This window comes from Musa acuminata, chromosome BXJ3-5 (genome assembly GCF_036884655.1).
Source record: "Musa acuminata AAA Group cultivar baxijiao chromosome BXJ3-5, Cavendish_Baxijiao_AAA, whole genome shotgun sequence".
In the NCBI taxonomy this organism is placed as follows: Eukaryota; Viridiplantae; Streptophyta; class Magnoliopsida; order Zingiberales; family Musaceae; genus Musa; species Musa acuminata.
In genome coordinates, this window is record NC_088353.1 from 39,652,307 (window position 1) to 39,669,537 (window position 17,231).

A 17,231-nucleotide genomic window follows, 5' to 3' on the forward strand; every position below is an offset into this window, starting at 1 on the left:
TGAAGAAGAAGTGAAGAAGCTTTATTGAAATAACTTTAGCTTGAATACATTAATATGTCCCTCTCCTATTTATACAGGAGAGAGGATTTTCCTCAACAGAATATAAGATTTTCCTCAATAGAGTAGAAAGATTTCCTCAAATCATACATATATCACCAAATAATATTTTGAAAAGAGTAATATAAAGATATGAAAAGAGTATAATTTTGAAAGAGACAAAAAAGTAATATTTTTATATGTGACTCATATGAGAAAATTCATATATAATTTTTAGAATCACTTATGAACAAACAAGATATTCATGTATGGTCATTAAAACACAAATCTATGGAGAACACCCATGACATGTGAGTTTGTTGAAATCTAGATTAAAGGGACATACTTCTTGGCTCATTCTATTCAGTCAATTAGATGCATATTTCACTAAATAAAATTAAATCTTTGAAAAGATATCTCTCGCACAATAAATGCACACTATATATTTATTTAAAATTTTATATTTTTGTGAGTCACTATTGAAATATTTAAGGAAAATATAAAATTTTAATATATCTTTCTTCGATTTATTTATTTATTTATATCTTTTGTTTAAGATTTGTTACTTTACTATTTTTGCATGTAGCAGACGACGACCCTAGAAATATTTTTCGCTACATGCACATAGTGATTCATGCCTTTGGGTTATTTTTAATCTTTCCTCTTAAGTTTAATATCCTATTATTTGATTAAACACTGCTTATCGAAATATTTTTGTTCTTTCAATTTTAATCTAAAATTGTGAAGATCACGGGACGTTCTTGTCACTTTCAATGGCTGATTAGCTTCAATGATTGCCATACACACGTCCCTTCTCTATTAATACCCACTCGCTAGCAACAACATTTTGAAGAGTATCCTTCCTTTGACTGTTCCTTCAAATTTAGACAATCAATTACTAGACAAAAAAATGGTCAAAATGATAGCTGCACGACCAATTGAAGGCTTCTCAACTTGCTCTCTCTCTCTCTCTCTCTCTCTGTTGTATCGATGTAGATGAAACATTATTGATGAGGCTTTTTTACATAGGCAAAGAAAAAAAATGTTGTACATGGGAAATCCAATAAAGAACATTCTTCTTAGGTTAACGGGTAGAAATCAATTAACATTTGCATCCGCATCAGAAAAATCCGAGAGAGTCAGATTCATGTGAGCAAAAAGTTTGTGACAACACACATTTTACCTAATCATACCCAACCCCACTTGAATATAAAAAAAATTCCGATGGACACGTCAAATCCATCATTACGGTAAAATGTATATCAATTTTGACTATTCAGTTGATCCAATTTTGACTATTCATTACGGTAATAATAATATGGAGGGGAGTTAAAAAGGGGATGCATTGCACAGAGACTTCGATTTTTGAACAGAAGCACACCCTCTTCCCTTCCCCACTTGGCCTTTTGGGCCCTCTCGCTTCTCTGTCATTTCATGCAAGTCATGGCTACAAGGAACACTTAATTCTTCTTCCTCCTCCTCGCTTGCTTCTTCCAAACCCATCACTCCAATCATCTCAACTTTACTAGTGAGATCACTTCCCATTAGGAAGAAACCCGTCTCCTCCGAGGAAACCCTCTTCCCCCCGGTCTTTCAAATCCTTGATGCCACTTCTTTGCCTTTGATCCCCACTCGAGTCGTGTCGAGGGGTCGAGCGCCGACATGGGCTGCGTGCAGAGCAAGTGCTATGGCCGCTGCGCGAGGCTCTGCTGCTGCCACTACCAGCCCTCCTCCTTGGCCACCGACGACGCCGGCGAGGGCGCTGACTCCTTCAGGATCCACGAGACTGACTCCCCGCAGCGCCGGGGGCTCTCCAGCGCGGGCGGCTCGCTCGGCTCCGCCACCGTCCCTTCCGCTGGTCTCTGCCTCCGTTACGCCTCCCTCACGCAGCGCGGCTACTACCCCGACTCTCCCGACCGCGCCAACCAGGACAGCTTCTGTGTCAGGACCAACTTCCAGGCCAACCCCGACCTCCACTTCTTCGGTGTCTTCGATGGCCATGGCCCGTTCGGCGCTCAGTGCTCCGACTTCGTCCGCGACAAGCTCGCAGACATCTTGGCCAGCGATGCTCGCCTGTCGGAGGACCCCATTAAGGCCTATCAGTCCGCTTTTCTGGCAACTAATTCCTCGCTGCACGACAGCGAGATCGACGATTCGATGAGCGGCACGACCGCTATCACTGTTCTTGTCAGTGGTGGAGCACTTTATGTGGCGAATGTGGGGGATTCACGGGCGGTGGCTGGGGTTTGGAATGGGAACCGCGTCGTGGCCGAGGACTTATCGAGTGACCAGACGCCGTACCGGAAGGATGAGTATGAGAGGGTGAGGCTCTCCGGGGCGAGGGTGTTGTGCGTTGATCAGGTGGAGGGGATGATGGATCCTGACATACAGAGCTGGGGCGATGAGGAGGACGGCAATGGGGATCCACCAAGGCTGTGGGTGCAGAATGGCATGTATCCTGGCACGGCGTTCACGAGGAGTGTGGGAGACTCGACAGCCGAGAGTATAGGGGTGATTGCCATTCCGGAGGTTAAGACTGTGAAGATCACACCAAACCATCTCTTCTTTGTTGTGGCAAGTGATGGAATCTTTGAATTCCTATCAAGTCAAGCGGCGGTTGACATGGTAAGTCTGCGAGATGACTGCTTCACATCACTTTTGCTTCCTGCTTGTATTGCCGATTACATTGTTTCGTTCATGCTATGGATACTAGTTGATGCGTGTTTGTAAGCTCAGTTCCCTACTAAAATGAATGCAATAATTTAAATATTTGAAATAGTAATTCGAAAGGCTACAATTCTTCTGTAGTTGACATTTGACAATGCTTTAAAATACACAGAATTAGTTTTTTTTCCTTTTCAAGTAGACCCTCTAAGAGTTTATTTTAATTTGACAGTCTTTGTTTCAAGTGAACTACCCTCACTGGTAAAAAAAAAAGAAAAAGAAAGAACCTCACTAATACATCTTGTTATCTGTTATGATGCTATAGAACACCAGGGATGTGGAACCACTTGAGGTAGTGGGTCGGAAAAATTAATAGGTCAACAAGGATTTCTTAGAAGGAAAGGAGATCAAGGACTGATAGAACACTTAGAGGTGAGACAGCAGGGGAGGGCTAACCATTAGATGTTTCTTTACTGAGGCATGCCACAAGTGGTTAGCTCTTACAGAAGATGTTAGGCTTCTTTCTTCTTGGAAGTGTAGAGAGTGATAGCCATCATATCTGATCCTGTGCAACTAGCCTACGAGATGCATTTTAGGGATTGGTTTTTTTTTTTTTATGCCATGTACCTGATGACTTTTTCCTTTCCCTATAAAGGTAGTGGTGGTGACTAGAAAAAGGTCTGCAATAGATTATTAGAAAGGTTAACATCATGTGGTGCTTTTTGTATGTGACTAAAAATTACTTTTGGTATGATTCAGAGAGGATTTTGCTAGACTTGATTTTGTATGCTATACCCAGCACAGGTATTTTAGATACTGAATGAAAATATTTTGTAATTCAGTAGCTGACTTCGCTTCATATCACATGTTCTTTGGCAATATATTCATTGGGGAAGAAAACCCAACTTGAGTTGCAGATTCCTATATTTAATGGATTTCTTTTAGATCATCAGTGAATTATAGTACATAATCTGATTTCTTTGAGATTATAGAATTTGATCCATAGCCCCTTTAAACTTCAGTACCTTTTCCATTGTTTTTTTAAAAAAAAGGAAAAGTCACTATATTGCTTTAATCAGTAAGTAAACGAGGTTGAGTCCAAGCATCATCACCCGGGAACAAAAAGGGCAAAGATTGTGATCTACCAAAAGTTGACAAGTGGCTTATATTGTTAGATGTTCTAGGCAGATGAGAAATCTTAACAACTTTGAGCTTGGAAATAAAAAGGAAAACATCAGAAAATAAATTCTGCAAAAAACCAGAGAATAGGATAAATTACCATGACAAAATTGTTTCGTTCTTTTGAATCAAATTTGATCCAAATAGAGGAGTGTAGTAGGGAGTTTGCAGCTTTTAGACCCTCCGCTAGGGCCATAGTCTCGGCCATCAATGGATTGAATGCGCTGCGACATCCACCTCCAACCCAGATTGGTTCATTGTGGGGGGTCTTTATACAATAATCAGCCATGCAGGGAGGTCAGCCGAGAGAAAAGAATCGTCAGTCTCAAGCACAAAATCAAAATTAACCTGTTCATCATCCAGGTTTTCACTAGGCCCCTCATCAGAGCCTTTAGGGTTATAGATGGACTCACAAGCATCATAGGCAGTTACCATCACCCTCCTCAAAAGGGAGGATGGACCGGTAAGGTGGTTGCCACGTATGGCATCGTTGTGATTGTTCCACAAAAATCAAAGGGAGGTGGCAATAATGGATACAATTCTTAGTCGAGAAGTCTTATCAAGAAGGGATCTTCCTCAATCCAGTTACCTAAAAACCAGGTGGGAAGAAACTGAAATCAGAAATTTAAAAACTGCTGCAATAATTCCCAGTAGCTTTGTGCAAATGCACATTCAAAGAAAAGATGCCGAACAGAATCAACATGTAAATAACAGATGAAGCAGTGTTCTTGTTGGTTGTGGAGTATGTTGGAGATGAAGCCAGAAGTAGGGAGGCAGTTTCGAGAAAGTTTCTAAAGGAAGACTGATTTTGGGAGCAATGGAAAGATGCCAGATCGCCTTCCAACCCTGCCAAGGTTCATTCGAGGTGTAGTATTTGATCAAGTGCTTGTAAGCACTACTGATTGTGATGGTGCCTGTTGGGTTGAGAGTCCATACCCAAGAGTCATTGTTAGGGTAAAGAGGGAAGTGAATGGCCTGGGTACGACTCACAAGTAGGGAATGAAATAAGACCTCAAGTGTGGTAGAGTTCTAGTGACAGTTAGAAACAAGATCCGAGACAAAAACATATGACCTCATTTCATTCACCTTGATAAAGGTGGGCCATTTGTTGAAGGGTATATTATCCAGCCAGGGGTCTTCCCAAATTTTGGTGGAGGAGACATTACTAATAAGTTTTCGAAACCCATCATGGATGCTGGTGGTGAGTTTGAGGATGGATTTAAAGGAAGGAGAGGATTTCCTAATGTTAGAGGGTTCTAAGGGTGAATAGTATCATATTTGGATTGGAAGATCTTGACCCAAAGAGTGTTTTCTTGGTTCAAGATAGGGACAATCCTCTTAGCGCCAATGGCTTTCTTAACATAAATGAGGTCACGGATGCCCAGACCTCCCTGCTCCTTAGGAAGAGTCATGTTTTCCCAACTAATGAGATGCATCTTGTGCTTGCTTTGGGAATTATTCCAAAAGAAATCATGTGTTAATTTAGAGAACTTGGCTAATAGTTTATCAGAAATTCAAGAACTAGAAGGATATGGATGGGAAGAGAGTTGACGATAGAGTTGATGGGGACCGGCTTTCTAGCTTGCGATAGTAAATCTTTACACCACCTTGTCAATAAGAGAATTTTGGAACCTATCCTAAAGTTTGTCTTTAGACAAATAGGATCCCAAGTATTTGAAGGGCCATGTACCTTCCTTAATACCCAAGGAGTTACTTATGTGATGTTTGATTTCAGCCTTATATTGTATAAGGAAATAAATGTTAGATTTGGCTCGGTTAACTTTGAGGAAGGATAGATTAGAGCAAATTTCAAGGATTTTGAGGATACAATTGCAAAATTTATGATTAGCCTTGAAGGAAAGCAGGAAGTCAATCGCAAGCATTTGATGGGAGATCTTGGTTCCCTTAATGTTGAAAGGAATAACCTAATTGTTCATGATAGTCTACGATACGAGGGAGGAGAGAATTTGTTGGACCATGATAAAGAGGTAGGAGGAGAGTGGGTTTCACATCCCATATTTATAAAAAATAATAAATCATTGTTTTATAATTTATAGAATACATTTCTTTTTTTTCATCATTGAATTCAAATCCTTGTCTTTATAATAGTAAATATTTTATTAACTAGAAAAATAGCCATGTCTTCTTGATAGAGCCTCAAGTGTCAAAAAAGTCTCTTCCACCTAAGCCTCAGATATATTACAAAGTAATAGATTACTCTGAAAATAAATATAAGATGAAAACATATCAACAACACACATGCTGATAGGAACCTCTGAAAAATCATAAAAATAATCTTTAATATTCATGAACGTATACAAATATCAATAATTTAATATAAAATCATAATATATCGATTTATTATAATACTTATACATTAGAAAAATAATGATAATTCTTATGTAATAAACAAAATTATACATCAGCCACATACAACACATATATAATAATTAGATAACAAAGACATACATCATACTCGATGTTGCACTCTCCCAATAATGGATTGAGAGACATACTCTACGGGATGGATTCCTCCTAATAGTAAATGGAGAGAACCCATATCGCACTCTGAACAACGGATGGAGTGGTATCCCTCACCCGCTCAAGTGGGAACACATTTCTCCCAACAGTGGATAGAGGACTTGTCCAACCGCTATGCTTGACGGCCTGTTAATCCCCGAAGGGAATCGTCCTACCTGCCCTCGGCAGGGAAATAATATCATCTCATATTGGTTATGTCTATATCGGGATGAAATAACATATTAAAATATTTCTTTCAAACATCATTAATGTCAAATAATGTCAATTAGCCCTTAATTGACTTGATTCCTAGTTCAATCGATCCAATTGAACTCGATTTAACTAGAACTTAGTTGAACCGATCCCTAATCCTCATTTAACTGGTCTGGAACTATCCTAGACTAGTATAATTTGGATTATATTAGGTTTAGTTTAGGTTAAACAAACTTGAATAAGTCAAACCAATTCGGAATCACCCTGAATCGATCTAAACTAATCAAGTCTGATTTAGTTTAATTAATGTTTGGGCCCTAATCGAATAACTGCATGATACTAGGCTAGGTTGCGCTAGCTAATGTATAAGTCATATGCACTGTACATGACTGTATATACACCATACCAGGCTAGGCTAGCCCATGGTCCATGGGTTGGTCATATGTATCGCACGTGACTGCCCATGTTATGTTTGGCTGAGCTAGCCTACGAGCTAGGGCCTGACTTGCGGGTTGGGCTTGGCCTACTGGCTGGGCCTAGCTTATGGGCTATTTCAACCCATATCATAACCAATTTCTCCAATTTCAAATTATAACATCATGGAATTATTATCAAACATATATATTCATTAGCAATAAGTTGTTAAAACATAACAACGAATTAGAAAATAAGATTAAAAGATAAACTGCAATACAAGGAAATGACATTCTTAATTCAAATGTAAAAATCAAATATCATGTATTCAATATATATGACATGAATAGTTTCGACATGTTCTAATCCAAAAATAAAATTCTAAATCTTAAAATATTTTTATAAAATTATCACAACTTAAGCCTGATGAGCTAATTGATCTATCAACTTCGTTTAGTCTAAACCATACCAAAATGCTTAAATTAAACTTATTAATAATATGTTCATCAGACTTTTATAAGTCAATCCTAATCTTGCCCATTTCCGATGTGACTAATCGAGATATTACAATTTTCCCCACTCAAGGGCTTGATGTCCCCGTCAAGGTCCAGCATTGCTCAGATCAAATCCTAACATAGTGCATGGGAAGCGTAGTTCAGTGGTGGCTCCACACCGTGATTAGTCCTCTAACTCCATCCACGGATAGTCCTTTTCTACTCTAGCCCTCTTACCATACCCAAATACTAGGTCGGATCTGATATGAGTCCCCCTATTTGATACCATGAGAACTCTGGGATCTGCACAACTATTCCTCATTAATAAGGCAAGCAAAAGTAGGGGAGGCTGAGATCGATCAGATGAATCTTGTAGGGAAGTTCATAAGTTGAAATGTGAAAATAATGGCTTCCCATGAGATAGAGTCGGAAACTTTCTTGATGTCTAACTTAAGGAGGATGAGAGGTTTTGCTCTTTGATTGGTGCATGGTGTGAATGAATTCATTGGCTATGAAAATATCAACATGGATAACGTTTAACGAAAGCTGATTGTTCATGGCTGATGAGGTTGCTCATGTGTTCTTTTCATATGATCTGAGAGAACATTGGTCAGAATTTTGTAAACCACATTGCAAAGGACACTGGGTCTGTAATCTTTAACGGAGATCACATTAGGAGTCTTTGGTATGAAAACCAAGTAGGTGTGTCCCCAGCTGACCGGTAGTGTAGTAGAGGAGTGGAACTTGTTAAAAGAGTCCAGGAGGTGTCTATTAAGTATATTCTAGAACCCCTTAAAAAATTCAACACTAAGGCTGTCAGAGCTTGGGCTCTTCCCGGTACCCATTTAGGGAAGAGAATTCCTAATTTCATTTAGTGAGAAAGGCTGAATAAGGGTCTGATGAGACTGGTCTTGAAGTCTGGGGAGGGACGAGCACAAAGACCAGTCCAGAGAGGGGGCAGAAGCAGGAATATTCCAAAGTTCAACGTACCAGTGAGCAAAGTGATGGAGAATAGAATCAGCATCAAGGCTGTCTGGTTGAATTGGGCTTTTAATCAGATTAATCCAGTGTTTACATCTTCTGGAAGTGCAGAGATGTTGAAAGAATTTAGTGTTTTTGTCACCATCCCTAGTCAATTGGATCTTGCCGCTGGTAGACCATTTATGGTGAAGTTGCCTGTTGAGGGTAATGAGTTTATTAGTAAGGATTTGAGGACTGGTTAGATCAGTGTTTGTGAGGGTCCATATTTTCTCTCTCTCTCTCCTGTATGTGTACATTTTGCTGAAATGTTGTAGATTGGAATCTAAGGAACTAAATAAGAAACTTATGAGTTGATTCGTTCCTAAAGTGTAAGACTAGATTTATAAGTTAGATGTTTCAGTTCTTGATCATCTTCAGCATCTCTTGCACACTAACATCCTCACTGATTGACTCTATGTTGCAATAGTTTATCATGGCCAATAATTAAGCAAGTTATTGGTCCAATTCTCACCAACCCGATAATCTAGTTCCTTACATCAAGTTGGTGAACTTCCTCGTAGAGATCCAGTTTTGTTAAAGTAGCACTCTGAAGTACCTAAACTATGAAGCCACATGGAGGATTACCATAATTGGATAGTTACCCTTAAACATCACTTTGTTGGGTTTATATTTTATAATCGAAGTTGGACAGAGCATTGGATAGTCGAGTCACAGGATTCTAATTGGATTTGCAAGCACATAAACTCAAATTCCAACATGACCTACATCAGGCAAAACATGATGTTAGGAAGGAGATGACAGCAGAGGGTTTAGCTTCTAACAAGGTTGTGTAATGCAAAAGTGGAAAAGGAAAAGAACATTTTCTATATGAAAATTCTAACTCAGTGTGAGGTTAAGAGTCTTATTAAAAACTGAGGTCCTATATTATTCTAGCACCAAATACAAGATTCAAGAGTGATGGTTGAAGATGAAACTGAAGATAATTTATTCCATGGTGACTCTACCATTGCCATTATTGGATTACATTCATAAACAAAGTTTCATATGATTTGACCAATGAGAGAGAAAAGTTAGTCAAGGAGCAAATAATGTTTCAGAAAATTTATAGAATTATCCAGAATGCATTACTTAAGTCTTGCAAGTGAAGTTAGGTATGTTCAGGTCAATTTCAGCTGTATTCAAGCAACTTATTGTTTGCTTGCATCACTTATATAGTCACACTACTTGCTTAGGCTAGCCATTCTTCACATTGGGGGCCAAAATAACCAGGCCTGTGCAACTTTTATCCTCTAATATTTTCCACCTCTTCCTTTTCTTGTTCTATTATCTGCTGATGGCATCATCTTTTGCATGTTATTTTCACTGCACTTGATATTAATTCCCAACAATCTGGCAAAGTCTTTTTTTTCTTGACTTAGTCTGGACTTTTGATTTTTTCATTTCCTTGCCATGAGATTTTGGCACCATCTTAAGGTACTGATTATTGATTTATACTGTAGAATGCATTTCTAAACATGCACTCTTCACAATGAGTTCTCAGACATCTTTTGCATGCAATTCTTGGCCCTTGGATCCCTTTATATAAATCATCGATTATCTCTGTGTTGTGTGTAAAGAGAGGTGTGATATAAAGTTGTCATGAACATCCAGATAATTCATATTGCTCAAAACTCAGAAGTCAAAGGCCATATTTCTTGGGGTTCTAAATGAAAGATCTAAACAATTGAAATTGATCCATGTCCTCTAAAGAATCCATTATAAAAATCATAAAATTTGAAATCCATTTGTCCATTCATTTATTTGTCCAAAGATGAATGGCCTATATTGTCTATCAAGTCATCTTTTCAGTACTTTAGAGTCAAATGGGCTTAAAATCTCATGGGTTTTTGTTTCTAATTAGAAGACCAGATGGAATAGAACAACATCAATGATTGGGTTTTAAAAGAATCATAAATGATTTCTGTATGTTCAATCATGAATCTATTTGACATTATCTTAGTTCGACCAGCAATTTGCACAGTATTTTGTTCCTTCCAATACTGCAAAGTATCAAGCATTCTCACTGGTAAAAGAATTATGCACTTCAACTTTTCAGAGTTGCTGATTCACCACTCTAGCCTGCAACAGTCTGCAATCATTGCTAACTGCTATACCTTTTGTGATCTTTAGACTTTTTTAATTAATCTGTGTACATCAGTTTGCTTTTTCATTATGGACCGCTCTCCTTTTCTTCAGGTATCCAGGTTTGTTGATCCTCGGGATGCCTGCTCAGCCATTGCTGCTGAATCTTACAAATTGTGGTTAGAGCATGAAAACCGGACAGATGATATAACAATTATTGTTGTGCAGATCAAAGACATGGTTGCTGTAAGTTCAACCTTTTGTTACCTAATATTAGGTGAATTTCCTTTGAATAATAACTTTTAACCCTTTGCAAAAATTGAATCAGTCATACGCCGAGGCAACCAATGAAACCATCCATACCAGCAACAGTATTCCCCTCAGTCCAGCGAAAGTAAAAGCCCAGAGGCACATAGTATCACAGTCCGATACTAACCATCCAATAAAAGGCAGCTGCCAGGAGCTGCAGTCAGGCCCTCCAGACTCCTCAGCCAACTTTAGTCCTGCATATGTTGCAAGATCTCCAACTCACTCTGTTCATTTAAAAGGTATGCCTTTTGTTCTCTTAAGTCCTTCCTCAGCTCTTTATTTTTTCCAACACTTACTGTTGTGATCTTTTCAATTATGGCAGAGATTAATCCACACTGATTGGAGCTTAACGGTTTTTCATATTTTCTTATTCTAACCTCTTCATTTCTGGTATGTGGGATTACTACTCGATCTTTAAACATAATTATCTCTATCCTTCATCCTTCTTCCCATTAGTAGCAGTTTAAGTGCTTGGGTTTTAATTGTTAGGGAAATCCCCTTCTTGTTTACTGTGCTAACTATATCCGATCCTTGTGACTGACAGCATATTCCGGCAACAGCAGAAGGCACAAGAGAAGGTCCCATGTTTTCTTTTTTCAAAGCATCCAACGCAAGGAGATTTTGGTTGTCATCTTGGCAATGTTTTCATTATCATTATAGATCATTCTATAAAATAACTTTGTCGTGTCCTCCACAATGCAAGTGTTCGAGAGCCCCTTCAAGCAAAATGTTACTGTGACTTTTTCAATGGCTTGGGACAGACCATTGGTGCTACAGGGCATTCATCTTCATTGCCATATGACCAGATAATTCTGTCATGTAGGAGATGAAGCAGGAGATCGCTTACTGCAACCGTTCTAAATTAAGGTGAATCTCCAAAACATAAAGGCTAAATAATGAGGGTGGATGATGTAGAAATGGTTGTATGCTACTTTTTTTATCCATATTGAATTCGAGCTTATTTTAAAGTAATTTCTAATTTTATTACATGGATGTGGTGCCATCAAATGGATTAGGACACAAATTATGGTGAGGATGTATTGGATTCTTTTCCACTTTAATACCATCTTTTTTTAGTTTTTCTCATTTAAGATTATTATCCTGTGCACAAACCAGACAAGGGGGTACGGAAAGTCAACTTTTAAGTGAAAAAATTAGGAAATGATTTCAAGATGATTATTATTATTTTTCCTTAAGATTTTAGGATGATAAAATATCAAAATGAGAAATTTTTTAGAAACATATTGTGATGGAGTGTAACTTAGTTAAAAAATGAGTTTAACTCAGTCAACTTCAACAAAACTTACAAATTTTCACAAAATTATTGAGACATAATTGTAAGATGATTAATATAATTATTTTTCTTTTTTAAGAATCTTTGATAAAAAGATTGGCATTGTTAAAAAACAAGTATAACTCAATAAACTTTTATGAGCCTAACCAAATTTTTATTGAATTACTAGGACATGATTATAATACTATTAGTATCATTTTTTTATGGTTTTAGGGTGATAAAATATCAATATTGAAGAATTTTTTAAACCTATTGGGATCGAATTTAACTTAGTTCAAAACAAGTGTAACCTACTCAATTTTCACCAAATATATTTAAATATCCATATACTTAGGCATGATTATAAAGATGATTAGTATTATATTTTATTTTTTAGAATATTAAAATGGTAAAATATTGAAATTGATAAAATTTTGAAAACATATTGTAATTGAGTGTAACTTGTATTTTATATTAACAATAGTTTATAATACTTTATAATATTGTGATGCATTTGTTGAAAACTTGTATAAGTATACTATAAAAAAAAAATCTCCTATAGTCAAACAATAAAAAAAAATGATCAAAATTAAATTATACAAAAAAGATTAAAGATACTATGTTACATTACAATTGATAATATTGATTTATACCACCCATGAAAATTTGCATGAGCATTAATTATGATATAGTGATCTAGTTGTTGTTGACATCTCATATATCTTCTAAAGATCTTATAATTATGTTTCAATTTTTACCTTAAAAAAAATCTTCATAAGACTAATGCTTCAAATTCTAATGAATACAGAAACAATACATCAAGTTGCTTAAAATACCCAAGGAACACCTCCAACTTCACTGAATTATTGAGTGCAGTGAGGGATTCACTAATGCAGCCAAGACTTCAACAATGTTGCTAAGGTATTAGCGATGCAACGGTGATATCTTCCTTCAACAATTTGGTGATAGCAATAACACCCACAAATTCTTCGGCGATGCAACAGAGGAGACAATAGAAGGAGAGGTGGAGGGTGAGAAGGAGATAGTGGCGTAGAAGAAGACAAAGGAATAAGATAAGTTAGAAGAAAAAGAAATGGAAGAGACGAGGTAGAGGCAAACGATGAGGAGGAGGTAGATAGGGAGGGCGAGGAGGAGACGATGAAAGGGAAAGAGGTAAAGGAAAAGAAGAACGAATGAGATGAGGTGAAGGGGTAGAAGAAGAAGAAGGCTTAAGGAGGAGGCAGAAGCGAAGGATGAGGAAGAGGTAAAGGGAGATGAGAAAAAAGAGGAGAAGGAGAAGGTAGATAGGAAGAATGAGGAAGAGAAGACGACGAAAGGGAAAAGAAGTGGAGGACAAATGAGATGAGGTGAAGGGGGAGGCAAAGGGGGAGGAGAACAAAATATTATTATTAATATAAAAAAAAAATGTAATGCGACGATGATTGCTTTTGAAGCCCCCAATTCCAGAGTGAGACTTAAGATCAATATACATACAACTTCTTTTACACTCTACAATTCGTGCATATTTCCACCTATTTGTCCCTTCTTTTTTTTTTTCGCCTTTCTCTCTTCATTCCCTCACATACAGACTTTAGATCCAGCTTTTTTTGATAATTTAATCCGTCCTATCAAAAATCCCACCAAAAATTAAAATATGTGATCCCGTGAAGAGAGAGAATGTTTCGTCGTTTCTTCTTTTTGATTCATGATCCGTCAAGAACATCTCAATCTAGCCGAAGCAACCGCCTCAGATCCCTGGTGGCGGAGCAATCCACCACAGCGGCCGCCACGGATCCCTCTTTCTTCCTCGAGAAGGTCGGCAGCGGCAGCGCCCGCGGCGACGGCGAGAGGACGAACCCCGATCCCGCGTACACTTCGTCCGGAAGCCCCGCCGCCGCCTCCGCTGCTGGGACCAGCAGCGGGACCTCCCTGGGAATCATTCCCGGGTCCGGCCCCGGCCCCAGCCGCCCCGTGACGAACACCGCCGGCCCCCAACCGCCGCTCCCCGCTTCCGGCTCGCCCTTCGTCGCCTTCTCGGCCTCCAGCGACTCGCCTCGCCGGAGGATCGCGACCTGTCCCACGACCAGGTGGCCTCCGCCTGGCGCGGGATGGCGGGGCTTTGCCGATCTTTTTAGGGAGGAGTCCCTCCTCCTGCGGGTGGGCTTGGAGTTCCGCAGAGCGAGGGAAGGGCGGAGGAGGCAGTCATGGGGCCGCAACACCTCGGTTCCCATAACGGCGACGAATTCAAACGCAGACAAGGAGACAGAGAAAGGAGGGGACTTTGAAATCTCGGCCCTCCTCCTCGTTCCTCCGCTCTTTCCGGTCCCTGCAGACGGAGGAGAAGAGGCGACGAAGAAGAAACCGAGGGATCGGGAATGGCTGCCTGTCGGGGGCTACATTTATCGAGGGGGGAAAGAGGAGACGGGTCGGTGGGTGACAGTGGTGGGGACGCGTGGACCGGAGGAAGGGGTCATCGTCGGGCCCCCACACGTATACGTAAACGGGCATCTAACGTATAGCTGACGCCGTTTTATCGCCGTCTTCGATGCCTTTAACTCATCACGATTCTGACCGTCCAAATAGGAACAATATTTTCTTTATTTTTATAGTAGAAAACCGATACGATGCGAAATGTATAATGGACGATTCCTTGGGAAAAATCCTACATTTTTAGGTTTTCTAATCATATACTCATTTTATTTTTCAAAATATTTTTGTTTTCTCAATGAAACCAAAATATTTTTGAGTGAATCTGTAAGTATGCCAACAGACCAATTAAAATGTTTTTGAGTGAATCTATAATATTTTCATTATTTTAATTTAGTAGTCAAAAGTATCTATTGTAAGGTCATTTAAAAAACATAATAGCTTATCGTTTTTTATTTCTATTTTTTTACAATAAATAAGTGTAAATATTATAATATTTTTAAACTAAAAATGTAATTTTTGGTTGCTAAACTAGAATATTATAACTATATTAAAATACATTGTAACCGACCCAAAAATTAAAATACTATATAAGAAAAATGTTGCTGTGATAGAAATAATCGTGAGTTAGGTTTTAATTAGAAGTCTCTTTTTTATTATTTAAATTATTTTTATTGATATTTTACTATTTATAATATCAATATTATCATTTTTTTCTATTCCTCATAATTTCTTATTAATCATCGCCGCCATTGATCCTTGCCACTATCATTGACGTCACTCGTCGTCGTCTGACCCCTCTCATTGCACTCTCGATGTTATCTTCTCGTAAGGAAGAAAAAGAAAATGAGGTTGAATTCTTATATTTAGGATGAATTTTTGAATTTTTTTTTCCTCAAAGATGCTCCTTTTTCATCGTAATCTTTGAAATACTCCTTAATAAATAATTGGAGTTATATCTTATTTTACTTATGAACCAGTCCTGAACTGCTTTAGTTCTTCAGTTAATTATAATATTTTTTTAATATGCTTATAGTGTCTTAGAAAAATATCATATATCTCTATTCAGAAAGACTTATAATTAAAATAGAACCTTCACTAGTTCAAGAATACCTATTTGATACTTTTTTATTTTTTATATATGAGTTAGTTTCTTGTTCCTAAACTAATAAGAAAATCTATTTGATTTCATATTTTTGTATATGAGTTAGTTTCTATTAAGTTTTGAGATCATTTGTCTCCATTATAATTTTTTTTAATGAATTAATGGAGGTACCAAAAATATTATAAATTTATTTAAAAATATTATAACTGATATTATAAATCTTATACATGAAGGATTTGATTGATTAATAATACCGTGACAATTGATTTATCATATTATTTGATCCATTCGGTGTAACATATTGTCTCGGTAGGAAATAGGGATGATGACTCTTTGAAAAATTTGAAAATGATAAGTATCTCTCAAGAAAAATTAAAAATCATGAAATTTTTTTGATAGAAAAATTCATCGAAAAAGGTCAAAGATGGAAAACATCATCATGTAGAGTCAGAGCTGGTAAACATCGAAGTTGAATCTCGTTAATTGGCTTATAGGCTTATATGATACCTGTAACCGACAATGACATACTAAGGATATTATTTTTAACAATAGGTCTTTATAATAGATTTTGGGCAACCAAACAAAATGGCACCTAGGTCATAGACAAGCAATAGGGGCAACCTAAATATCATATACAAGGAAAAGTAGGTTAGACATCCCAGTCTTCTAAGATAGCTTAAGCGTAAAGACTCATTTGCCTTATATATAAAAAGCATTACATGGAAGAATGTTTTAAAGATAAAGGACTATGTTCTCGGTGTGGAAAGCCAAGACATTTAGCAAAGAATAACATAACAATCTTATCATAACATAAAATAAAGGATGGCCCATCGATTATTTTAGGTAAGATATTTATTTATGATATTTTCTTGCAAGCATTAATTGATTCTAGCATCACGCATTATTATTTTGTATCACTTGCTTATGTGGAAAAGCTAGGCAAACTTACTTAGGCACTAGATGTGATATATTGTATAGTTATTCTATCTAGAGATATAATATATTTAATTAGGGATTTGGGTCTTGTTCAAATTGTCAATAAAGAATTAATCATAGATATGATAATATTGAATATGCATGATCTTGATATTATATTGGGCATATATTAGTTGTCTAAATATTATATTTTCATTGACTAAAATAAGAAGATGATAGTATTTCAACCTCTAAGATTAGCGGAATTTGTATTTGTTGGTTTTGAAAAAGAGACATTAATCTCTTTATCTCAACAATAAAAGCAATGATACTTTTAAATAGTGGATGTACAAGATATATGACAAATATGATTTATACTATAGTGGATCTGAAGGTGAAGTTAGAGGATATGCCAATTATAAAAGGATTCCTTTATGTGTTTCAAAAGAACCCCCATAGACTACCACAGGAACGGAGATTGAGTTTATCATAGACTGAATGTCGGATACTGAACCTATTTCCAAAGCACCTTATAGAATGACTCCATTAAAACTGGAGTTAAAGATATAATTATAGGAGA

General features: G+C 37.4%; 2 protein-coding genes across 2 annotated transcripts; one reads left to right on the top strand and one right to left on the bottom strand.

The window, feature by feature from the left end:
• The first annotated feature begins 1,304 nt into the window (after positions 1–1,304).
• On the top strand, positions 1,305–12,017 carry LOC135638216 (probable protein phosphatase 2C 35). Its single transcript, XM_065151236.1, has 5 exons — positions 1,305–2,661; positions 10,737–10,868; positions 10,951–11,170; positions 11,254–11,321; positions 11,476–12,017. Exons 1-4 carry the CDS (start codon positions 1,699–1,701, stop codon positions 11,268–11,270), a joined length of 1,332 nt encoding a protein of 443 aa, XP_065007308.1. The 5' UTR covers positions 1,305–1,698; the 3' UTR covers positions 11,271–11,321; positions 11,476–12,017.
• A 1,574-nt stretch (positions 12,018–13,591) lies between these two features.
• Positions 13,592–14,587, bottom strand: LOC135638267 (uncharacterized). The gene has a single exon (XM_065151327.1). It carries the CDS (start codon positions 14,433–14,435, stop codon positions 13,929–13,931), a length of 507 nt encoding a protein of 168 aa, XP_065007399.1. The 5' UTR covers positions 14,436–14,587; the 3' UTR covers positions 13,592–13,928.
• Between the last annotated feature and the right edge of the window lie 2,644 nt (positions 14,588–17,231).

Coding starts and splice junctions, on each gene's coding strand:
- LOC135638216 (XM_065151236.1), top strand. CDS start 1,699: ATGGGCTGCGTGCAGAGCAAGTGCTATGGCCGCTGCGCGAGGCTCTGC. Junction 2,662..10,736: donor GTCAAGCGGCGGTTGACATG/GTAAGTCTGCGA, acceptor CCTTTTCTTCAG/GTATCCAGGTTTGTTGATCC. Junction 10,869..10,950: donor AGATCAAAGACATGGTTGCT/GTAAGTTCAACC, acceptor AAATTGAATCAG/TCATACGCCGAGGCAACCAA.
- LOC135638267 (XM_065151327.1), bottom strand. CDS start 14,435: ATGGGAACCGAGGTGTTGCGGCCCCATGACTGCCTCCTCCGCCCTTCC.